This window comes from Aethalodelphis obliquidens, unplaced genomic scaffold (genome assembly GCF_003676395.1).
Source record: "Aethalodelphis obliquidens isolate GAN/ISIS:26980383/991018 unplaced genomic scaffold, ASM367639v1 scaffold22, whole genome shotgun sequence".
Taxonomy (NCBI): Eukaryota; Metazoa; Chordata; class Mammalia; order Artiodactyla; family Delphinidae; genus Aethalodelphis; species Aethalodelphis obliquidens.
This window is the reverse complement of record NW_020837966.1, coordinates 26482863-26508303: the sequence shown is the minus strand read 5'-3', so window position 1 is coordinate 26508303 and position 25441 is coordinate 26482863. Positions and strand designations below refer to the sequence as shown.

The following is a 25441-nucleotide window of genomic DNA, read 5'->3' as shown; positions in this document are numbered from 1 at the left end:
ATACAGCATATTCAACGAATACTTAAGGGGCCCTTACCTTACATGCTTGGTTCTGAGGAAACAGCAGTGAGCCCCCTGCACTTGGTCACGGCCTCCTGGACCTCTTTAAAGTGGACATGGCTTTGAGACCTAAGTATGAGGTAGGGTTCCTGCCATCAGAGTGCTTGACTTTAGTTAAGGAGAGTGGACATTTCAGTTAAAAAAAGAAGAAACAAAGCAGCGAGGCCGTGTCAAATGAGCGGCAGGAAGAGAAGGGTCAACATAAGGACTGACTACAGTGGTTTTGCGTGGCTGGAATCCTCTTTGTGGAGGGCCTGAAGGAAGGTTATCACTTGGCCAGACGCGGGGCCAGCGTGAGGGCCTTCTCAGCAGAGGGGGGGCTGGCACAGCCCTGAAACCAGTGGGGCCGCAGTTGGGGCGGAGGGCAGACAGGCGGGGCAGCAGCCCAGACTGTGGAGCACGGGAGAGCCATGCCAGCTGGGCTGGGGAGGGAGAGGGACGGCGGTGACAGGAAGAGGCCTGGACACATGGGTGGCGGGGAAGGGGAGGAAGTGACCTGGAGCCCCTGCCTGACGAGGCGCTGGCAGAGAGAGGGGCCGTGTACGAGAAGGAGTGAGAGCTCACCTGCAGCCCACCGACTGCCGACATGCAGAGGAATGTACAACTGCCTAAAATGGGTAGAGAATTCGTCTCAGACCTGGCTCTCAAATTTTCATGTTCATTTGCTTAGCAAACCCTCCATAAAAATAGAAAACACAGATTTCCAAACAGAGTCCACATTAAACAGGTCTTCAAAAAAGAAGACAGAAAATCGATGCAAGATTCTGTACGTAGCTTAAGTTCCTTAAGTTTAAGGAACAGTTTCTTTTCCTTATTCTAACAGCAAGCGACCACATGACTATAGATGAAAAAGAATTTTTCCACGGCAGATTCCCACCCCCTTGCATGGTGTATGTGATTTGATCTCTGGACTCCCAGGCAGTGATTTCAGAAAGGTCTCTGACAAATGCAAAACGCACAGACCTCATCCAACAACCGTTTACTGAATACTTCTAATTTCTGTGCCTGGCACAGGGCTGAGTGCTGAGGGTCTAGAGATGAGGAAGACAAGGTCCCTGCCCCCAAGGGGTGGAATGCAGTACAAGGAAGGTGTAGTGCAGGGCTCAGGGCATGGCTCTTCGCTTTCGTGGACCCCCCTGCAGCCCTACCTCCAAGTCCTGAGTGCCCAGTGAGTATCCGCTAGGCCATCGAATGGGGCCCACCGGCCTTAAAGTGGCTGCTACTGGCATCTTTGCTCCTCATGCAGTGGCCAGGAGATGCATCAGATGCTGTTCGTTTTCGCTTTATCTGTACTTCTGTAAGTGGGCTGCCACCTGTAATCCTGGGGCATGAAGGCCCTGCCCAAGGGGTACACAAAGCCATAGACAGAAATAATGCATCTTCTTAGAATGTCCATTTCAGTCAGTGGTGAACGATCCAAAATATTTTTATATTAAACTCAAAATATGCCCTGGAGAACATGAAACCCCAAGATTTTAAAGAAATGTCATACTTTTCACAGGCCACTCTGTACCACGTGCCCCAATCCTGGCGATACACCTTCGTTCTCCATTTCATGAGAGTCCTTCAGTACAAAGGGAGGAACAGGATTTCCTGGTCAAGATGTTTACCAATTACCACCTTAAAGGTTCTCCCTCACTGCCCTCCTCCAATAACAATGCAAAGCAGAGCTGGGGCCCCGTCCAAGCCTTAAACCACAGGAAACAAGGTATCCAAGTGCTCTCGATGGTGTGTACCGGTGGCTCTTCTGCCCCGACATAGGTACGTACCCAAATTTGCGGTCCTAGGTGGTGCCAGTATTTTAATTAAATAATCATCCTGGGGGCTTCCCTGGTGGCGCAGTGGTTGAGAGTCCGCCTGCCGATGCAGGGGATACGGGTTTGTGCCCCGGTCCGGGAGGATCCCGCATGCCGCGGAGCGGCTGGGCCCGTGAGCCATGGCCGCTGAGCCTGCGCGTCCGCAACGGGAGAGGCCACAACAGTGAGAGGCCCGCGTACCGCCAAAAAAACCAAAACAAAACAAAACAAAAAATCATCCTGGGCTGTTAAGTCTAATCTCAAATTACCAGGGAGCATCTAGTAGTTAAAATTAATGAACAATTCTGGCCACACTGTTCTGTTTCCATTCGGCTTTGCACCCTGCACTGTGGCATAAGCCCCGACGCGGCGTGGAGGCTGCTCACCAGCAGGACCCTCTGCACAGAGATCGAAACCTTTACAGGAAGATAGTTAGACTATCCCAGTCCTGGCCTTGGAGCGGAGAGAGAACACCTGAGTCCAGTCACTTTCTCTTTAGCTCAGACTTCCACAGCAAATGCTGAGTGCTCAGTGACTCCAGGGAAGCCTCCGCCCGTGGTTCCCCGGCCAGCCAGGGGCTTAAGGTCCATAAATGTTTGCAAAATCCTGCCTTTATGTCCATTCCAGATCAAAAACATATCTCAGTATCCTGGCTTCTCTTGCCTTTTTAAGAAAGTCATCAACGAAGGCACTTTTGTTTATACGTGAATTCATCTTGGGCTCTGTGTGTGTGTGTGTGTATGTGTGTGCGTGTGCGTGCGTGTGTTCAGGAGGGTGGGTCTGGGGAGGCTCGTGGGTTCACTGCACGTCTCTCAGCCGCATCTGTCGCTCTGGGTCTGAGGGCCCCTGTGTGCTTCCCTTGCTTTCCTTGCTGCTGGTACCTCGCATACCAATGTCATTAGGCACTGTCTGCCCTGGTCCTCCTACAATCCAGCCAGTGCAGTTCCCGTCACAGCAAGCACTTCCTCGTCAGAGCAGACAAACCGACTCAAGCCACAGCCGGAAGCAGGCTGACCACAAGTGCTAAGGTTCTGGTTAGTTCTTTTCTAGGTAAAGTTGGAAAAGTCCCTGCAAAGGCAAACACTGAAGTTTTAGACACGGGGGCGGCACTGACCTCTTGAAATGTTCTTGACTGGAAAGAGGGAGGCTGTGTGTGTGTGAGAGAGAGAAAACACAGAGAGAGAGGAGAGGAAGTTGGATTGTATGATGCAAATGCTCATCATTCTGAGAAGCGTTTTTTTTTTTTTTTTCTTCTTCCCAGGTTCAACTGAAGAGGCTGTTCTAAGAAAGACAACTGAGATCATCAGTCACCTCAGAGAAAGTCCACTGAGGTAGAGTTTTGTTTACCATGTAAACAACGCAACGTTTATTGTTGAATCCCTTATTCTTTTACAGTCAGACTAGAGAAATGCATTTTTTTTTTTTTTTTTTTTTTTTTTGGTGGGGGCATGAGGGTCAAAGAAGGGGTCATGGTCGAGAAGATGGGTCCTGGGAAGATGGACCTGTAAGCCATAGAATCCCCTTGGGGAAGACTCAGGAAGGCAAAGACTGTCCTTTCAACTCAAGTGTCAAATGCGTTTCCACTTATCTTACCAAGCAAGACGACAAACAGGATTTTCCCAGAGTGCCTGGCGATCCTTAGGTGACAGGAGTGACTGAGGGGCAGGCCTGGAGACAGATCCTTGGCTGCCCCATGTATCCAAACCTCCCCATGTATCCAAACCCCCAGAAAATGGCTGGAAGAGAGCGGAAGGGGAGGATTGAAGATAATCCTTAACTTTTCTAAAGCAGGAATATATTACACTCAATAAACTTTAAATATTTGCCCCTCTTGTGAGTTAGGGTGACTATTTGCATTGAAGAGGAAGAAAATAATGTTTAGAGCTCATTTTTCTAAGATCATGGAAAACAAACAAACAAAACCCAGAATCCATTGCTTTGGGTGAAAAAACAGTGATAGTAACTCTAAGTATGCTCACTGACTCCAAAATTGTCATTATAGTATCTATTATATATTTAAAAAAAACTAAATTGAAAAAATAGATTCCAAAGGTAAGAAGATTGAGGGTTGGAGGCTAGAGGGATGGACAGGTAGAGCACAGAGGACTTGGAGGACAGTGAACCTATTCTGTTTGCTGCTGTAATAGCGGATCCACGTCATCATACATTTGTCAAAAGGTACAGAACGTACAACGCGAAGAGTGAATCCTAACGTAAACTACTGTCTTTGGTTAATAATGACGTATCTAGATTAGTTTATCAATTGTAGTAGCTACACCACCGTAATACAGAAGCTAATAACGGGAACTGGCGGGTGAGGTGGGGAGAAGGGGGCATACGGAACTCAGTCCTTTCTGCTCAGTGTTTCCTGTACAAAATAAAACCTATTGAAAAAAATGGATCCCACATCTGGAATTTGTTGGCCAGCCTGAAGTGAAATTCAAGGGTCCAGGTCCCTGTCTCTCACAGGTTTGTTTCCGTAGCAAGCCCACGCCGTCAGCATGTCAGTGGGAAGAGCTGCGTCCTAGGATCCGGAGCTGAAGCCCTGACAGTCCAGAGTGTTCACAGGACATGAGCTGGGGTGAGTCAGCCAACCAGCCTGGGTCTCTGCTCCCTCTTTTTTTTTTTTTTTTTTTTTTTTTGAGAGATTACTGGCTACTTCACAGGGTTAATGTGTGGATCCAATGGCTGTGAGAACGTGTCCCGTCAACTGGAAAGCGCTGTGCACAAGTTAGTTCTCCCCCTCCCAGGGGGAGGGTTTCGGTTTTAGAGGCATAGGTTTCCTTTTTGCCGATGGAGCCATGGGAACGGTGCCCACGCTGCTCGCAAGCGCAGCCGTCGGCGTGGTCTGCTGCTCTTGTCTCGGACGACATCACCCAGACAGGCCCCATTATATAATCTTCAGCTGGGATGGAATGACCACTCACCCTTCCAGACTCAGTTAATAGCTGTCCTTGGACGTTACTGTGTAACAGAGACGGCCCCCGCCAGGGAGAGAACCGCACCCATTTCTGATGAAATCCCTAGGCAGAGTCAGCTGCAGAGTCACTGCCTCATGTCACTCTGGGCCCTCAGGTGAAGTGATGCCGGGCTCTCACGGGGGCCACGAGAAAGCAGCGCTCCCTACTTGGAGAGGTGCAGCTGGGTCCTGGGCCCCTGGGGTGGCGGGAGGAAGAAGCCTGAGGTCACAGAGGAGGGGAGAAAGGTGGGGGATGGCCTGTGCTGGAACAGGGCAGGGCGGGCGGGGCGGAGATTCCTGATGAAGAGCCCTCAGGCGAACTCGGCTTCTCCCAGGCTGGCTCAGGATGTTCTGCTCAGGCCACGTCCCCTGCACCTAAGCAATCTACCAGAATGTTCCTTGTGGTTACGTATGGGATTTTAACAGTGTTTCTTGGTTGGCCTCTATTCTTTTTTGCATTCCACGAGTTTTAAACTTTGATCTCTTTATACAATGATGGTTTTTTTGGTTGGTTTTTAGCCTACTTAAAAGGCTTTCCAAAGTTCTTTGCTGTTGTTTTGGGGAAAAAGACCTAGTGTTTGTCTTTGGACCTACAATCACGCACACCCACGTGCCACCCCGCTCGCTGCCTCACCTGCAGCAGGGCCCCGCGAGATAGCGTGTCGGCCTCTGGCTGCTGCGCTGGAAATCTCCTCCTGATTGAAATGGTTTTACTGAAGGCCAGCCCTGCCTAGACACCCTGAGAAACCGGTGATGGGAGGGTGTCATCTTCGTCACCATCCGTACGACTTCAGTGAGAATTCAAGGGCGCGCCACCAGCGCCATCCTGACCTGAGAGGGGTTTGGAAGGCAAGGTGCCCACAGCCTCAACTCTTCTGGGAGAAAGTACAATTCTCCAGATTCCTCAGTCCTTTCCAACCGCCCCATTTTACCAACCTGCCCCTTGCACTCTGACCCACACACTCACTAGCTCGTTCACATGGGTCTCCTCTCTCCGTCCTGATACCTCCCTGCATCCACTCCTGACACAGACCCTCGGTAGTCGTTTGAAAGTTGCTTCGTGGAACTGTAGAGCTAAAGGTGGCCTAAGAGACCCTCTGGTTCAACTTTCTCACTTTACAGGTGGTAACACGGGGGCCCTGTAAAAAAGTGCGTTTGTGAAAGGAGAAACTGAGACCTTGTCCACGTCATAACCTTTAAATACAAACAGCTGTACCTAAATGCTCGCATCTTTTCCTCATTCTCACATTCCCTAGACACACACTAGTAGGCCTCATTCTGAAGAGATACATTTTAAAGAATCCTGAATATATGTACTCGATAAAGACGAATTCAGAACATTCTCATAAAAGCCAGGGGGTCACACACCTCTCAGTGGCATCGCGCACTACCGCCCGGCTCTGTCAGACGCAGCCCGTGTTCAGAGCAGAGAGGAAATGAAGGAGTGCAGGCCAGGGAGTTACCGGCGTGGCTATGGAGTTGGGGACCGAAGGGGCAGGGCGGGTGGCCCAGTGGGGTCTGCGGCGGGGGAGGGGCAGGAGGCGGGCTCAAGGTGTGGAAGGGAGGAAAGTGCATTTTGGGAGCTTAAAAAATCTGCTGAATTGGGAGAAATGTGCGTGTAAACAAATATTTTACATACGTGTACAAACACGTCAACCCCTACACACACCCTGGGGCTGGTGAGCCAAGGGGAGACCCTAGCAGAGGCGGTGAACACGCCGGCAGCCACGCTCAGACTGCGCCCAGGCTCACGGACCCCACGCTCGGGCGGACCCGAGTGCCGGGGCCCTGTGCGAGCAGTAAGTTCACGGCTCTGCTCCCCTCGCTGCTGCACACAGTGCCCTCGCACACCTTGGCGAAGGGCAGGCGTGGGAAGCTCGGAAGAGAGGGCCGGGAGGGCCCTGCAGGCCCGGCTCCCATGCCCAGCGCTTCCGGACAGGAGGAAGCCGCCCACGGAGCGCGGCCGGGCAGGGGCGGCTTCGTACCTCCAGACTGGAGGGCGGGACGTGGTGTGAGCCTGGGTGGGGAACCCGAAGCTCTGCAGCTGCCATGGACACGAACCCCGGCTCAAGTGCAGAGGGTGGGGCGAGAGCGCGCCTGGCCGGCTGGGTGGCACGTCCAGTGATGCTGACGCGCTGTTTCCAGCCGCCAAGGGGCGAGTGCCAAATCCCTCTCCACTTCTCCCTCACTCCGACGTGCCTGAACTCTGCCGCGGTGTCAGCGAGCTTCAGAAAGCTTTCTGGGCCGGGTGAGAGGGCGGCACAGCCTGTATCCCTACCCACCCACCGCTGAGGGCTGGCGGAGCCCAGCGGGCATCTTAAGCAACTCCGTGGCCTCCCGGCTTAGGCAGGAAAGCAGAAGACACAGCTCGGGATCTTATCAACCACCGCCCCCCCCCCCGCCCCAGCATATCCTCACTGGAATTCCAGCATAAAAGCCCAAACCCGTTCCCGTACATCTGTGCAGAAGCAGAGGGTTTCCATGTCACAGCATCAGCAGCCAGGGCCCGCCTGCCAGGTACACAGTGAAGCACAGGTGAGGCGAGAACTCGGGAAAGGGGAGGTCGGGGAGCGCTAGGTGCACGCCCCTCCCTCCTGCACCCGAAGTCCGAGGAGGTCAAGTGGACTGATACAAGATGGAACAAACTGGAAATCTCCGGTGGATCAGTGTGTGTGTGGGGGGGTGGGAGTAGGGGGATGGGCAGGCAGGGGGAGAGAGCGGGCTGCTCTACCTGTGAGAAAAAGTCAGCGCCAGGCCTAAGGGAGGATGGGTCAGAAGCTCTGACGTTTAATTTTCAGGGAGTTCTGTGCATTCACATGAGTCCCCTGGGTGTGGGAGCCCAAGTCTGGCTGTGGCTCCGGTGAACCGTCCTTCCCCTTTAACCAACCCCTCTCTCTCCCCAAATGTGGTCACCAAAGGAAATATCATCCCCTGTTCCAAGCTTAGGTGAGGCCCACGAAGTTCATCAGATTGTAGCAAGTCCAAATGAACACCTATGGCAGGTACGCCCTTTATAAGAGCTCTTCTCTGCCATTCCTGAGCTCCAGTCTTTTAAACAACCCCTGTAGCACCGGACTCAGGTGGCTGCCTGACCGGCGGTGCCGGCGGCAGCTCAGAGACTTAACCCCATCCTGTTATTTGTGCGCGTTCCCTAGGGGATCCTCTCTCCTGCTCTTCTCCCTACCCCCCTTTTTCCGGCCCTTGCCTCTTCTGAAGGCAGCTAATTCAGCACCGCAGCGGAGAGGAGGGGCCCGGGAGATGAGCCAGTCCTAGTCAGGAAAACCCACCACATCCAGAGCCCAACGGCTGCGGGTTCTCAACACTGAGGCACGTGTGCGAGCACAGATCGAGCCACGCTGAACGTGCACGCGTCAGGACCCCTCCAGGGTGGGCTAATCAGCGGACCTGGCTGTGAATCTCAGCCCGAGCACTTCTCAGCCGTGTGACCCTGGAGAAGCGGTTCGACCTTCCTGGGCTTTAGGTTCCCGTCTGGGAGATGGTGATGGTGCCACCTGCAGTGCTGTTACGGGGACCAAACAAGATCATACACGCAAAGCATTTATCTCAGTACATACTGATTAAACGAGACCTATTACCACGGTATGATCCAGTCTGCTCGGGTCAGGGCGAAGCACGGCACAGCCCAGAGTTCACAGGAGCACCCTCTGTGCCCCAGGATCAGGCTGGCGTGGAAGAAGGTTCTCCCCCGCTAGTTCACCGTTCAGTTCCCTCGTCAATTCACACACTATCCTGGCAAAGAGGAGGGGCTGGAGCGGCCCCTGTGAACTACGGATGAGCAGTATCCCATCTGGTCACCCTGTCTCTAAAGGCAATTAACTCAAAAACACACCTCTGCAAATACACCTTATGTTGACAAGGTAGAATTCCAAGCTTCAGAAGGGAAATCTCTATTTTATTAGCAAAATAGATGCCTTAATATTTAAGTTGTTTGGTCTTCTTTACCAACCTCTCCTCTTAATGCTTCTCGAGTTTCTAACTTTCAAGAATTACTTAGGTCTGCTTTTCAAGGACTGACTTTTCTCCTGAGTTTGACTGTCATAGAAAATTGGGCTGCTGGGTCTTTGCTTGGAATCATACATTTGATCTTTTACCTACAACACGCCCACTGTGCAGTATTTAAATTCCTTCAGGCAAAGATACTCACAACTGATTTACCACTTATTCTGGTTAAATACACCAGACTGCATGGCCTGTCAAATCATCATGTATAGACTAACACAGATTCTCATTTCAGTTGGCAATGGAGAAAAGCCAAATAGCGCTAAACGTCATTCAAGCAAGGGCGTGTGGTACAGAAATTATAGTCCAGGGTTAAAAAAAACAGTCCACTTATTACCAAGGCTATCGCCAAAACTCTATGTGGTAGCACCAGACTTCAAGTTCATATGGGGAGAAGGGAACTCAGGGTTTTTTCCTCCTCCTTTGAACTGCCAGGGCTAAGTGAGGTCACTCTGTAGTCACATTTCTCTGAAAGTTCAGCCCTGTCTGGGGCCTGAGTCAACGAATCTGAGACCGGCTCTGCACTACCGGGTGGCGCTGGGAGTCCTGTAACTTAGAGAGTCACAGAAGAGGCTGAGCGTCCCGAAGTCACCTCCACACAGTGCCACCTCCCATCATGTGCGCAAAGCCAAGAGACGAACCCACCAGCTAACCCAGTATAATCAGGATAGAATCTAACACACAGCACTCCGGGGGCGCTCCCCATGTTGCCGGAACCCCTGGTCCTGGGCAGTGAACCCGAGCGGAGGACAGCCCTAACCGCACAGACAAACGTCACAAGTATCCGTGACCGACTCAACGGAGAGACAGTGATAACGTCAGCCTGGTCCTGCTTCAACGTTTAAGGACACTTAACAGTTTTAAATTTAAGAGAGAGGAAGACACAGGAATTTTCCACTGGAGGATGCCTGTTCTGACTTTTCTCAGTAATAGCACGTCAACAGCCGAGACGCCTTACGCAGTCCTGGCACCTAGGAGTCGGTGTTCGCACCAGCTGTCCACGCTGCAGCCCTCTGCTTCCCGGCTGACGGCTCTGTGCCTGAGTGCTTACCACCTCTGTCCCCGGGCCCACACGTTCCTCTCCTTTCCGCCACCCCATGGACACGTGAGGGGACACTGACCCCGATTCATACATGGGTCAGGAAAGTCCAGGGACTTGCCCGGGGTTACCGGGCTCGGAAGGGCCGGAGCCAAAACGCACACCTTCCACGTTCTGCCCCCAGATCCCATTCTTAGGTGGTGATGACTGCCTGGGAGGCACCAGCCTGGGCCTGGCTTTGCCAGGAAAGGTCCCATCTCCAGTGAAAGGAAACGGGATGATCAGGAGAGGGAAACCATTCTCTGTTATGTTTAGATGAAAACTAATTTGTGGGTGAACATCCAGTTGCTAAGTTCTTGGCTGTGAGGCAGAGCATCAAATGCTCCTTCTTTCCAGATGTTTCCGTTTCCAGAGAGAGGTCCCGGCCCCCTGACCGTCGGCCAGTTCTCCAGGGAACTGCAGCCTCAGGAGCTGCCCTCTCAAAGTCAGCTTGGGCTTCTAAGAAGCCTTCTCCCATCAGAGCCCCTGGCAGAGTCTACTAAGCAGTTGGTTTTTGAGATGAAAACCTAGTCGCCATCCCTGACACCCCATCTGCAAGCAGTTGTTTTCGGGGCGTCTGCAAAGCTCCCCCACCCTCCGAGCGGCCACCCGGGGCCTCTTCCATTTGGTTCTGCAGGGTCGTCTTTTGGCAACTGTGACATCCCAGTTCCTTAGGAGTCTCTGGGATCTGAATGAACGGGCTAAAGGAGAGCTGAAGAAGAACTCAACACCCACCGCCTCGTGCCACGGAGCAAGAGGCGGTTTTCCCGAGGAACCCAAAGGGCCCGTCTCAGTCATTTCTTCTGGGACGTGATAAGCCAAAGGGCCTCACGGACTCCTGGCCGGCTTTTCCTTCCATCTCTGACACTGCTCGTCAGCTGCCCTTCTCCCTCCTGACGCTGGAGTATTTGCAGCCTCCCAGAGTTGGCTTCTTCGAGACATCTCCTAGCTTCTCCTCCCAGAGGCCCGCCTTGCGAGGAGGAACGCTGAGGACCGCCCCACCGCCTGGGGCTACATCTGGGGCTGCCTCTGTGGCATCTGACTAAGTGAGCCCATGCCCGGGGCAGGCCGGCGGGGGGAAGGAGCCTGCCCCACCGTGGCGGCTGAGTGCCCTCGGGCTGCCAGCCCCCACTGAGTGACTCAGCTGGGCACCCCCAGTTCCTAGCCCGCTGTGGCTCTCCAGGGAGCCTGCCCGGCGAGGATTCATGTGGCTTCAGGGCGAGACACCGCCAGGAACGCTGTGGGCAAAATGGCATCGCCTTTCGGCTGGTGGATCGAACGCTTCCTGGGCCCTCGCCCAGCACACGAGACATCTGGTTCCTCAGCAACTTGGACATTCAGAGTTAAGAATTCTTTGATGCTACGGATTTTCAGGCTGTTTGACAAGAAGCTCTCACACAAAGGATGATGTAGATGGGAAAGCGCAGGGAATGCAGGGGGCTCTGAGCATGCTGGGTGGCCGGCGGGGGGGACTTCCGGCTTTTAATCCTCATCAGGTGACTGCTCACAAGGCTCCTGTTAAGTCTTCGTGACCGAGACAGAAACCCAGAAGTGCACCAGAGTTTTCCGTGACCGTAAAGCAAGGTGATTAACAGAAAACTTCAAAACTGGCCCCCGAAAGACTTAAAGACAGGGCACGTTCAGAGAGAGGCAAACGACGTAAGGGGAGGGAAGGAATGTGTGATGAGGGCGAAAACTACAGGCTGCCTCTTCTCAACGTTAAAGGATTTAATGCAAAGGCAGGTTGGTCTACACAATGCAGATACCTTTGGGTCTGCATGAATGCCGATCAAACACGGTGTAACCTGGCACTGTCGACACGAGGAGGAAAAGGAAGGACCTGAAGACATTTCAGTTAATGTGTCCTGACCCCGGAAACCTCCCCTGTGAACATCTGCACCTGACAACCACCAGAATTCCCAGTCTCCCTAAGGACAGACCCTGCTCCCACCTGGCCCAGAGCCGCCAGCACTCTCCCCGTGTCCTCCCAATGCCGGGGTCATGGAGTGCAGTTCCGGGTCATTAAACCCGGGCTTGCGTCCCAGCTTCCGAGCTCTTCCTGGGCAGCTTACTTAACCTTAAGCCTCCCTTTCATCTGTGAAAGAGGACATCCATCACCCTCATTCTGGGACTCGTGTCTTTTTCTCCCCCTTCTGTGTGTTATTTTTTCTCTTGCCTTCTCCTACTCTGATCGCTCTCGTCTCTCTACCCTTCTTTGTGTTATTTTGTCTCCTTGCCTTCTCCTACTCTGATCGCTCTGGTCTCTCTACCCTTCTTTGTGTTATTTTTTCTCTTGCCTTCTCCTACTCTGATCGCTCTCGTCTCTCTACCCTTCTTTGTGTTATTTTTTCTCTTGCCTTCTCCTACTCTGATCGCTCTCGTCTCTCTACCCTTCTGTGTGTTATTTTGTCTCCTTGCCTTCTCCTACTCTGATCGCTCTGGTCTCTCTACGCTTCTTTCTTTCTCTTTTTTTTTTTAATTTGTTTGCACCACGTGGCTTGCGGGATCTTACTTCCCCGACCAGGGATCGAACCCGGGCCCCCTGCAGTGGAAGCGCGGAGTCCTAACCACTGGAACGCCAGGGAAGTACTGTACCTTCTCTCTTTTAAAACCTTTTAAAAAGTCATCTCTGTGGTGAAACCCCATCTATTTCTCCTCACCCCCAAAGTTCTCTCTTCCTGGCTCCCCACTTTGGGTAGTTTTCTTCATTCAACACAGTAAGAGACGTGGAAGAGCCTCACAGACCACACAGACAGCTAAGTCCATATAGAAGAAGGAATACTTCTCCTCGGCAGTCACATAACCAGTTTGGATGATAATTTCTTAAAACAGTATCTGTTTTGTCTTCTCTGTTAGACTCTTACTATTCGGTTATGATTCACGAACCGGCAGCTTTGGCATCCCCTGGAAGCTTGTTGGAAATGCGGAATCTCAAGTTCTGCCAGTGCCTGCTGAATCAGAATCTGAATTCTAACCAGCTCTCAAGATGACTCATGTGTACATTAAATTATGAGAAGCACAGAATTAGACTTAAGGGCCTCCATGGTACAGACAGTACAGCATCCCCAGAAAGCCCCTCAGAACTGGGTGCTCAAGAACTAGGGCCCCGTGAGTACTGGCCTGCCTGTGTCCACCGCCAGTGATCAGCCCTCACCTGGGGTTCCTTTGCATAAAAAGCTTTAAAATCACATCTGCATAAAAAAACACAGAAGGGCTCATTTAGGATAACTTATACCTGGGCAGCGTGCTCAAGTCCTTGGCAACAGGAAGGAGATCAGTGAATCATGTAGTCTTTCTTCCCAGCTCACCATCCCCTCTCCTCAGGGAGCTGGTGTAAATCACAGACTCCCTGAACTTCACAATCCATGCCTCGTTGCTTTACCATACGCCCCTGAACGTTTCAATGAAGCTCAGAACCACAGGGATGAAAGGACAGCTGGCCCGGAACCCCCAGAGCACACGCCTGGTGCCTCTACAAAGCCCTGCCTGAGAAGAGCGCTCTGCAAACCTGCGGCAGCTTCCCCCTTCCCGGGCCACGGCGGCCACGGCGGTCACGCTCCCCGTCAGCAAGAAGATTAATTTAGGACTCAGATTCCTCCATCACGTGATCCCTTCCTGATGATTAGCAAATTGTCTCCCAGAAAGGCTAGGCTGAGGCCAAACGGACCAACCAGGCCGAACTACACCGAGTGATCATTTAAAAAATATACCGCTTAGAGACCAGGTCTTATATAAGGAGAAAAAAACAGAAAGGGATCCATCATCAGGAAGAGAGGCCAAGTACATAGAGGTGGGAAGGCGGGCTACAGAGCGAGATCTAGGTTAGAAGCCCAGCCCCGGTTAGGGCGGCCGTGTGCTAATCTCGCTGAGCTGCAGTGCTTCCTCCTCTAACCTGGAGATGCCACCCCCTGTCTGGGGCTTCTGAAGGTCACCTGCAAAGACTCACGAAGTTCCAGAGACTAGCGCCCGGTCCATAGTAAGGGATCAGTAGACGCTGGATGTTAGCTTCACCGCTGGCTCCCGGTACCATGCTCCGAGCTGAAGCCGGGCTGGCAGGCCAGAGTGTGACCTGCCTCCAGGAGCTCTTTGCGCTCACCTTGATCATTTCCGCCACGTAACTCTCGGGCCCCGTGTACTCTGTGGAGTCCTTGACTTTCACCAGGACGATGAAGCACAGGTAGTGCCACATGTTGTGCTCCTCCTTGATGTGCTCTTCAAAGGTGACAGTCTTGTTGTCGAACTTGTCCCTTTCCAAGCCTAAAAAGAGACAGAAAGCCCCGAGTGAGCAGCCATGGGGCAGAAAAACCCACGAGAGAACCATCCATCCAGGAGGCTGTGGTTTCACTCCTGTCTTTATAAAGAGTTGGGCTCTGCTGGCCTTACAAATGCATTCACTTTTGCATCATAGCAGGAAAACACAGGCCGTGGGTCAGATGGACTTGGGCTTGAGTTCCACCTCTGCCACTGACCAGTCACTGTTTGGTCTCCACGTGCCTTACCTGCCTTCTCAGGGGATGGGAAGGCACCATCTAGGTTCCAGGAGTGTGTGTGGGTTAAATGAGCATGGGTGTGACAGGTCTGTGCACATAGGCAACCAGGGAATGCGAAGTCCCTTCTCCCAGGTAAATGCCAAAAGGGAGACACGTTAAAAGGTTTGTGAGGAGACAGGGGAAGGACAAAAAGAACTAGACATACAGTTTAAATGACAGCTGGTAAGTTTATCTTTTGCAGAGGTATAGGTGAGCAATTCTGAAAACAGCTTCTGTGTATTCTTAGATTGAGCAAATAAATAAATATATGGTGATGCTAGGAGTCAGATATCTGTCAAAGAAGGGAGCACAAAGATAGAAAGGGAGAGAGACAGAATAAACTCTGATTGTTGAATTGGAATTAGAGGTATGGGTGTGAACTCATCCTTTTTCATGTGTTTATGAAATAGATAGAGAACTCTGTGGATACATGTATCCTCTAGATTTGTGCCCTAATTAGCCCTGGGAGCAGTGACACACCAAGAGGAATGAGCACACCCAGTCACCAGATCTTGGCTTCTAAATACCAGTCTCCACTAAACAGAACCAGAGCTCTTTGGAGAAATGGCTGATACCAGGGCTGGGTCAGGGAAGATACAAGGTGAGCTTGCATCTAGAATACCTCATGGTGCTAAAAAAGTAAGAAAGTCCATAATAAATGATGGTGACGTGGCAAAAACACAGAAGCCTGCTTTGAAGGGGCTCTCAAAATCTGGGGCAATCTGAGCATCAGAATAAATTATGACAGTAAAGGGTTATACAACCCATCGAATTAACTAAAAACACACAAATCCATTGTGTTACAAATACAAAAGTACAAATATACACAGGGAAAAGAGAAAGTTATTTCTTAAAGTAAAAAACCAATTAACAAATGTAGAAAAAACAATAAAGGAAGAAGATCATCATTTGGCAAACATCACAATCACAGACTCAGGAAAAAACTGGATGCAAAAACTGGTGCGTTAACATTTAATTTGAGAAATAATGGGATATTTACGTTGCCTCAAAGTATCTCCTCATAAAATGGTTCTCAATTACAAAGAGCAGAAAAGTAACTTCAGTGGAGAAACAGGGCAATTACCAGCTTAACCAAGGGATCAGAGTTAATACAACCAGTTATAAGATGAACTGGCAGCATGTACCTCCTGATGTGATGCACTGAGGAGAATACAGCATTTCTTTGATGTTCCTATAAAAAAATGCATAATCTCAATCTTACCATGAGGAAACATCAGAAAATCCCAAACCAAGGGACATTCTACAAGATAACTTTTATATTCTTCAAAAATGTCAATGGACTGAATTCAACACATGACCTGGGACTATCATTTGCTATAAAGGACGTTATTGGCATAAAGTGTGAACTCTGACTAGGATCTGTAGATTAAGTAAGAGTATTACATCCTTGTTAACTTCCCAATTTTGATAATTATATTGCATATATATAAGAGAAGGGTCCTATCTTTAGGAAATATATAGTATTAAAATAGGGATAAAGGGGCATTGTGCCAGCCACTCTCAAACTGTTCAGAAAAATAGTGTGTGTGTGAATATAGAAAATGAAGGAAAACTTTAACATGTGACAAACTGGAGGAAAGAGTATATAGAAATTCTCTGTACTATTCTTATGACTTCTGTAACTGGAATTCTGTCAAAACGAGAAGTTTTAAATGGTTTTAAGGGGACAAAAATCTAAGATCTTAAGTTTTTAAATGGAAAAATGATCATTCTTTGAGTAGACGCACCAGTAGGAAATTTATGTATTTAGTAACTACATTATGAACAATCTTGAAATGACTACTCAGCTCCCAGATTCCTACATGATGAATCTGCATTTACATGTATTTCCCTGTAGTTATACAGAAAATGATATCTCTGGCACCCCATGCACCTCCCTTATGTAGCAGTTTACTACTCATCATTAAGTGCCTACACAGTGCACGCGCTATGCTAGGCGTGTTTCATAAACTAGCTCTCCTAAGTCCCAAGATAAGGCAGAGAAGTACATATTATTGTACCCATTTTACAGATGAACAATAAAGGTTCAGAGAAGTGAAGTGACTATACCATAGTCACACAGCTAAGTGGCAGAGGTTTAATCAGAAACCAGGTCTGACTCCCAAGCCCAAGCTCTGAACATTTGCACTGTATGCTCTTAGAGGACTCTATTTCCACTTAAAACCTGTTACCATGTGCAGTAAAGCCATCCACAGGCTGGAGGTGGAGGCAAGATCTCCATTCTGGTTACTTAGAATGGGAACACGAGATGCTCTGGCAGCCCAACAACCATGAGACCCTGAGACACATACATTTCAAATGGTGTACGATGATGCTTCTGCTAGCCCAAGCTTCATTGCTTAAAACCAACCGCCAAGTGCTGCACTAAGTCCACGGGCACTCCAGACGCTCCCCAGCAGAACAGATCAGGGGCCCGCTCAGTGCCAAGGGCAGGGACGCTGGAGAACGGCAGCGGCCCTTCCCACGGAGAGTCTGGGCTCCCCCAGCCCCTCGGCACAAGCCAGGCTGCACCACTCACCGCAGATAAAGCACGTGGTCTTCAAGATCTCTTCTTTCTTCTGCTTTTCGCTCCTCAGATCGGCAAAGGTGTCAATGATGACCCCGAAAATCAGATTAAGGACAATGATGATGACCATGAAGAAGAACAAGAGGTCATAGATCACTCGAGCAGCAAAGAGGGGCTCCTGGAACAGAGGCACCTCTGTCAGCGGGTTACCCCCTGTCCCCAGCACTCGGGTCTGCAGAGCTCAGGGCAGAAGGAGGGGACCGGATGCCTCCAAGTCAGACGTCCCAGCCCTCCTGGCCCACCCCAAACCCCAGCAGCGCCGTGTGCTTCGTTCGGCACGTTACATTGGATGTCAAAGTGTAAGAGCCACAAATGCAGCTCTTTTCACACCCGCTGTGTATATTGTGAGTTCCCCAAGTGTCACGTGGCACGTGCCCGAGAGCAGCTTCCTGGGATCTAAGGGGTTTACGAATGTGTTCATGCAGGCCAGACCTGGCCCTCCAAGGAAGGAATCGCTTAAATACACAGAGGGGAGAGCAGAAGCTGCCCCCCTCCGCACTGGGGCTTCCTCCCAGGGCTGCAACTCGACGGTGACCGGAGAGGAAGGCAGCCCTAAGCAGCTGGCTCTGCACGCATGTCTCCTCACCACCGCTCCCAGCCCTGCCTGTGTGTCTTCGGTTTACACTGGAGCCCACTGCGTGGTGCTCTCACCACCCACCCAGCCCCCCTGCTCTTCCTTCCCCTGGGGCGCAGCTACCTCTTTGGACGGCTTCCTGAGCACATCTCCCACTCCGCCCCCGCTCCGCAGCCCGTGACTCAGCACTGTGACGATGCACATCAGCAGCGTCTCGCACGTGTGCTCTTTATCTTGCTCCGTCTCTTCTGCAGGGACCCGCTCTGCGAACACGGCGAGTCGGGAGAGATTTGAAACGTGAGTGAAAAGAGATACCGGGATTTGGACATCATGATTCCCGAATGCCACCTCACCAGCGGACAGACAGGAGCCAGAAAGAATAAAAGAAAGGAATCGAGCATCCAAGGCTTTCTTTTTCATCACTAAAACTTGCTAATTTCTCAAGCCCAGAATTGCCCTGCCCTCTATTAAATCTAAAATATTCCCTATCGTTTTCAGATTTTAAACTACAGTGTCAGCTCCGAACAGGCGCTGACAGGACGCTGAGTGATAAGCATCTCTTCTCTCAGCTCAGGGCCCAGGTTCCTCACCGGGGATGCTGTAGGGCTAAATCCAGCAATATTTTTACAGTTGGTCCGCTGAATGAATCGCCTTAAACTGGAAACTGTCCATTCTTACTGGTTTTTGGAGGAAGAACTTGCTGACCGCCCTGTTCTTTTCTCCAGCTGCAGTGAGAATGGTCTTGCTAAAACACCTATCTCATCATATCACTCCCCTCTCAACAACCTGGATCATCCTTTAAGTAAGCTTTGACCCCCTGAGCCTGACATGTAAGACCCTTCATGATCTGGCCCTTTGTTGACCTCTCTGGCTTCACTTCTTCCGCTCTCCTTCCTCGTGATCGTTATCTCCCTAAACATGCCGTATTCTATGTCCAGGCCTTCAGGCACGCTGTTTCCTCCAACAGGAATACCGACCCCTCCTCCTTCGCCCAAGATTCTACTGTTTTCATTCAGCTGTCACCTCCTGGGTGATACTCTTACTCCAGTACTAGGCTGGGTGCCTATCTTCTATATTCCATCCTTACTCTCAGCACTTAGCATCCTCTCTAGTAATCACCTCTTTGCCCACCTCCCTCTCCCCCGGCCCCGACCCTGCCACTATAGTTTATTATATCTTAGAGTACAACACAGTCCCTGGCAAATAGTGGGCACTCAGTAAATAGTGGCTGAATCAATGAAGCAGCTATTTTCTTCCCACATAGCCTTCTTTCCCCCGCTTCATCCCCCTCCTCTCTCCCAGCCCTTCCTCTTTGCTACTGGCCTTACTTCTGAGCAGTGAGTCTGCTTTCATCTGCTTCCAATGTCATGTGCACCATCTAAGCCTCTGGGGGGAGCCTGGCACTAACATGGTAACGCTGCGAGGTCCTACCTTCTTTGGGTGCCGGAGAGGAGCAGTTCTCCCCAGTCTCCACCCTACACACGTCAGAGTACAGGAACTCGCTTGCCAAGCTCTCACTGGCTTCTGGAGAGAGAAGGAAATTTTATGATGAACAATCTGGCAACATATGGTTAAAATGTTTGAAGTCCCCAACTCACGGCTGATTAAACAATTCTTTACATAAATAACACCCGACAAGCCTGCATATAAATTCAAAGCAGAGATGCAATTTACACTTTCATTTGGTGATCTGTATGGGAAAAAAGCCAGAAATGTCAATTCCTGTAAGCTTACTAGAAATATCGCACTTAAATAGCACCTCTCCAACTTTGAAGACAAACAGCTGAAACTCTTCGACAAACACTACTGAACATACAGACTCCAGCAAGATTTATACCAAGTCTGCATGAGAAGCGGGAGTGGAAATCTGAGACCCAGATCAGTTTAGTTCAGAACCCTAAGATGGTTGGCAGTGAATGCCATTTTTAGTGTCAACTTGGAGGCTGGAGTTACATGCCAAGAATGCAGCATTTGGGAGGGAGAAAAAGGCTGCCTGGCTTAGTTACAATTCTAGTTTGTTCCTTGGACTCAGGGCGCCTGGCTACCAGATGAAAAACCAGTAATATTTCACTTACTAGTGTCAAGTATTTTAATTGAGGGAAAAGGCACTTGGGTATCACTCAAGAATATGTATCTCTCTCTCTCAAAAGAGGAAATCTCTTCTGTTTTTTCTATAAATGAAAATCATATAGGCTCACTGTAAAATGTGCATATTGTTTAAAAAAAAAAAAAAATGCCCCAGAGACAGCCACTGACTGCAGTTTGGGGGTATATTCTTCCATATTTTATAAGACATATATGAGCTTTTTAATTAAAAATAAAAATCTACACAGACCCTATTGTAGTTATTCTTCTGCAATTTCCTACCATATCCTGGGTACTCTTCCATGAAGGTTTATAAAGACGTACCATATCTGCAGGTGTCACCACACCATGGATGAACCACACTCTAATGAAACACTCCCTTACGTTGAGATCGCTTCCAGTTTCACACTGCAATGAACATACTTCTGTACACATCTGTTTCTACATTTTTTTTTTTAAAGGATAAATTCCTAGGGGTAGATTTACCAAGCCAGAGGGATGCATACTCCTATACTTTCAATATACATGGTCAAACTGTTTTATGAAAATGTTGTACTAGTTTAAAATAGGACTTTAGTAAATAAATTCAACGTAGCATCTGGACACTCACACTTCGCACTGACACATCATACCGCCCTTTGAATGAAGTGAAAACTAAGCCCTGTATTCAGTTCACACTCTGAGTGTTAGGGAGATACCTACACTGCCAAAGTCATCATTTTTAGTTCAGTTGTAATCAGGAAATACTCTTTTAACATTAAAAAAGCTCAGAAGATCCCAAACCCACCTGGAAGAATGGTTTCATTGGGCAGCCTATCTACTTCCAAGATGAAGTCATCCTTGAAGAAAAGGTAGCCCACTATTGAGAACAGGTAAACCAGGATCAAAGCCAGGACCGCCGTCAAGATGATGGACCGTCCATTGCGAGTGACGCTTTTAATGACATTAAGCAGAGTCTCTTCTCTGTACACTAAGTCAAAAAGCTTTAAAAACAAATGAAAGGACAACAATGGGACCATTTTAAGAAGCCTCTATATTAGATGGACATCAGTATCCCCTAATGACAACTTTATAATGATTTATAAACAATTTACCCTTCCGGAAACTCAAAAGCATTATACCCTTAACGTGTTACCCTTGCCTGTCTTTACAGTGAAAACCGAGATGGTAAAAATAAGGAAAAACAAATATAAAAAAGGAGGGTGGGAAACAACAGCAATTTCAAGTTGTTTACATGTCGCTTAGAGGTCTTGGGAATAGAGAAGATACAGGCTGTGCCAGTGAGCTGCAGAGGACAAGGGAGGAAAGGGATGAGGGGCCTGGTATTCATTTAGGGATTATTCACTGAGCTTCTATTAAGGGCCAGCCACTCTGGATACGGGGCTGGCTGACCTGCAATGGGCCAGGCCAGGGAGCAGGGACTCTGGAGCGGACAAAGGTTCAAACCTCAGCTCAACCGCTTGCTACCACCAGGACCAGGCACTACCCCCTTCCTCTCAGAGCCTCAGTTTCATCATTTGCAGACTGGAGGAGAGAGACTTATTGTAAAGAATAAATAGACGATGTATATATAGTGCTTAGCATACAGTCATACTTATGTGCCGAGTAAGTCCACAATCGATGGTAATTATCATTAAATTCCTGACGAAGACACTGGGCCAAGGTCACACAGATAGTACACAGCAGGGATGAAGAGACTGGGCCAAGGTCACACAGATAGTACACAGCAGGGACGCTGGCGGTGGTAACACGCCAGGAAGCCTAAACCCTTCCCATGGCCCTGGTCGGGGCAGAGACCCCCTGCGGTTCACCGCGGGTTCACCATCTTGGTGCGCCCTCTGTCCAAGGGGCCTGCGCTTTGCAAGAACTTGGCTTCATGAGAAATGGGGGCCCCCTGGAAGTACTTAGAGGTATGGGAGACCAGTAGCTGGTTTTCTAGGAACTACAATCTCAGATATTTGGCTGGAGGGTTGGCGGAGAGCCATGAGAGAAGAGATACATGGTGTTATTCTGGACCTGGGGGCGGGGGGGCTAGCTTTAATATGGCCTCTGTGTGGACATCTGATCCTGTCCTGAAGGTCCTGCTTCCACCGTGGCTTTGGGGAATGACTGTGCACAGCCAAGTGAGTCAGGGGACAAGGGTGTGAATCCTGACTCTGCTTTTAATTCGTTGCAAGCTGTTGATCGGGCCATGAGACCTCTCTGGACCTCAGTTTCTGCACTGGTAAAATCAGTGGACTGAACTAGCTCATCTCCGAGTCCCTTCCAACTTAGAATTTTACGTCTGAGTTCATTTTCTGCTCAATTAGCCCCTCTGCCTCCATCAGGCCAGTCTGTGTCCTGAGACCAGTGTGAAGGGCACCGGGTAAAGGAGGACACTTAAAAGGAAGCAAGGAAGAGGCGTTTATTCGATATAAGAGTACAAAGGCTAATGTTGCTGTTAATGTTGGTTAAATATTTTCCAGCAACTCACCATGAAGCAGCAAGTAAGAGCAACTTCAGACAACAAACGCCACTTGTTTTCTGGGGCTAAGAACTGTAGACATTATACAGCCCCCAAATCACTGAAATGACAAGTAACTTTTTCCTTTTCATTTATCTATCATTTCTGATTTTAAAACAATGGACATATATCACTTGATAAGGAAAAACTTTCTGCTAATTAGAAAATTAGACAAGTGCAATGGTGAAAACACAAAAAAACACAAAGAAAAAACAAAAATCACTAATAACCCCAATATCTATAGACATTTACTCAACAAATTCTTTCCTTCTGACCTTACTACATAATTGAAAAAAGTGTAACGTATGCATACATATTTTTACAAAAATATTATACCGTAAGCTGGCATATAGTCCGCTTGCTTGGTAAAAAGAATCATGAACATTTTCATGTCAAAAAGATCACCTAGTTAAAGTACCTGCCTGGATGATAGCCTGACTGACGAACTCAGAATCTCTGTGAGGGTGTGATCAAAATAGATATTTTTTCAAATCTAAGTAGATAACTATCATCACAGCTCTGGTTAAAAATAAGCAGTGGGCTTCCCTGGTGGCGCAGTGGTTGAGAGTCCGCCTGCCAATGCAAGGGACATGGGTTCGTGCCCCGGTCCGGGAGGATCCCACATGCCGCGGAGCGGCTGGGCCCGTGAGCCATGGCTGCTGAGCCTGCGTGTCCGAAGCCTGTGCTCCACCAACGGGAGAGGCCACAACAGTGAGAGGTCCACGTACCGCAAAAAAAAAAAAAAAAAAAAAAAAAAAAAGCAGTGGTCTGATTTTTTGGATAATACCTTTTCTCTCTTCCTTCTGGTACTTTCACTCATTTTAGATTAGAGATTATTTGAATATGGTCCTGAGGTAGTTATAGTCTCTTGAATTTGGGCAATATAGCTGCCACCTGTGTCTATATTTAATAAAAAGAACAATTAGATCTATTTGGATTTCTGAGAGCTTTTTCATTTTATGTCCATGGATCTTTGTTAAGGAAAGTTTTACTTCATTATGTTTTTAAGCTTTGTTTCTGTTATAATTTTTTCTGAGGAAAAAAATAATAAACCTTATGTCAGTTTCAAAAAAAAATGATCACCTAGTATTCCAGTGTATGGAAAAACCACAGTCTATTCAATCAATATCTTTTCCTTTTTTAAACAGTCAAGATGTTTTCAATTATATATCATTAAAAGTAACGCTGTGATGGACACCTCCGCATGTGCCTGAATATATACCTGTCCAGTTATTTCTTTTTGGCAAGTTTCCAGAAATGGAACTGTTGGGTCAAACATAACACACAATATTCACTCCACTGCTTTCTGGAAAGGCTGCACCAATTTATCCTTACCACTGTTAGAGAACGAGGCCCATTTTAGCGCACTCTCGCTAGATGTGGGCATGATCGTGCTTCTGAACCTTTCCCAACATTACAGGTACAACACGGGATCACGCTCGTGTTTTAATCAATATGTCACTGTTTGACATTAGAACACTTCCACGTTTACTGACCATGTGAATTTCTCCTTTTCTTACCTGCCTGCTAAGGAACTTTGTACACTTTCATCTTGGGATGTTAATAGTTTGCTAAGGACACAACTTGAATGCAGGCTTGGGACCGGGTTCAGCCAGTCTCGGGGTGAACTTCAATTAGGCCACAGTCGCCCACTCTGCCTTTCCGCCCTGCTGGTGTAGAGTTTTCACGTGACGTGTGGGTTTTCCCTGCTAGAGGTCTCTCTTCAATTCCTTCCTGTCACAGGCTTTCCTCATTTGTGGAATAATGTGAACGGTTTCAGTATTTTGTCTGTGGTTCCCAACAGACATGTTAAATACTGCTTTTGACACCAAAAGGAACGCATCACTTGAAGTCACAGAAAGTGACTTAGAAACCCTGCAGAAGCACCTACGAGAAGCGTCCAACCCCGGTCTCATGTGACCCTGGTCAGTCTTTCTCAAAGTGCACTGAGCCGAGGTAGCATCACCAGCAGCTCGGAGCCCCTCTGATCCTTCTGTGACAGGTAAGGGACGGGAAGGCAGGCATGCAGACTGCAATGTGAAATACTGGTTTCACCGAAGCAGGGACTTTTCCACAGGCTCAAATGAAAGGCAGCTCAGGGCCGTGCTTAAGCACTTAGACCCGGGAGTCAACAGAGCTGCGTCACTGTCGTGGTCTCTGCCCCTGACTTGCGGTGCGACTCCGGGCAGGTGACCTGCCTCACCAGGCTCCACCTGGCCAGTGGTGATTTGCAGAGTTCGTCCGCCTCAAAGGCGGTCGTGAGAGGGGACAGAAAGAGCACACAGGGAACAGTCAGTAAGTGACAGGAACTGTTCTTTTCTACACTGTGAGGCCCGTGAGGGCTGGGACGACACTGCCTCGTCTCACCATGACACCCACCGCGTCTAGTTCTGGCACTGGCTGGCACTGCCAGTGACCAAAAGAAAAGGATCTTATGAACAGAAAAAGAAACAGAGCCAACGGGACATAGATGGTTGGAAAAGTCATTTTCTGCCAGGGCGAGATGGCACTGTCTGAAGGGGACTCCCCTACCTCGTGGGAGAGACCCCTCAGCAGGGTTGGGAGAGACCCCGACTCAACTCTGCCTCCCCACTGAGAGAGGACAGGAATTTGTCAGGTTCCGGACTTGGGCCTCCCAGACTCACAAACAGAAACCCCACCCAGGGGTGTTATTGCATGAGACAAAAAGGCTTAGAAATATACACAGAGCTCTAAAGATCTCTGATAGAGAGCGACCAAAATCGGGCACAGAATGGCCATCACAAGTGTATCCAGAGACCTCTTTGCCTAAAACCTCAAAGTACGGCCAGACCTATTTTAAAATGAGGGAAAGGAATCCATATCTATATCCCTCAGTCTGCCAACATCCACCACTAATGGAAGGAGCTAATCCTGGAGGCCTAAACGGTGCATCCTTTATGGTATATGGCTGGGAGAGGGGAGACGGGATGACACAGACGGTAATGACAGCCGGCCATCGCTCAGCATTTCTGTGGCGGTGCTGTTCTCAGACCCTGACACGTGAAGTAGCAGAAAATCCCTATGATGGCCCTGCCAGGAAATGGACTGTTCTCCCCATTTCGTAGATGGGGAAACTGAGGCACGGAGCAGTTAAGTCACCAGCCTGGAGACCACATGGACTGCAGCTCCTGGAAGTGCCTTCCTTGCTCTGCTTTTTGCAAGTAGATCCCTCGTGGTTTCTTTTTTTTGGCCGCACCACGCGGATTGCAGGATCTTAGTTCCCCAACCA

General features: G+C 49.3%; 1 protein-coding gene across 6 annotated transcripts in view; it reads right to left on the bottom strand.

Annotated features, from left to right (window-relative positions):
- Nucleotides 1-25441, bottom strand: part of ITPR1 (inositol 1,4,5-trisphosphate receptor type 1) — a 318999-nt gene that overhangs the window by 12234 nt on the left and 281324 nt on the right. For all 6 annotated transcript variants that reach the window (XM_027121458.1, XM_027121453.1, XM_027121455.1 and 3 more), the window contains 5 exons: nucleotides 20476-20671; nucleotides 19035-19127; nucleotides 17727-17866; nucleotides 16982-17147; nucleotides 14010-14170 (listed from right to left, as the gene is read on the bottom strand). In XM_027121458.1, coding sequence (XP_026977259.1) covers nucleotides 14010-14170; nucleotides 16982-17147; nucleotides 17727-17866; nucleotides 19035-19127; nucleotides 20476-20671 — 756 coding nt within the window. The remainder of the gene's footprint in view (nucleotides 1-14009; nucleotides 14171-16981; nucleotides 17148-17726; nucleotides 17867-19034; nucleotides 19128-20475; nucleotides 20672-25441) is intronic.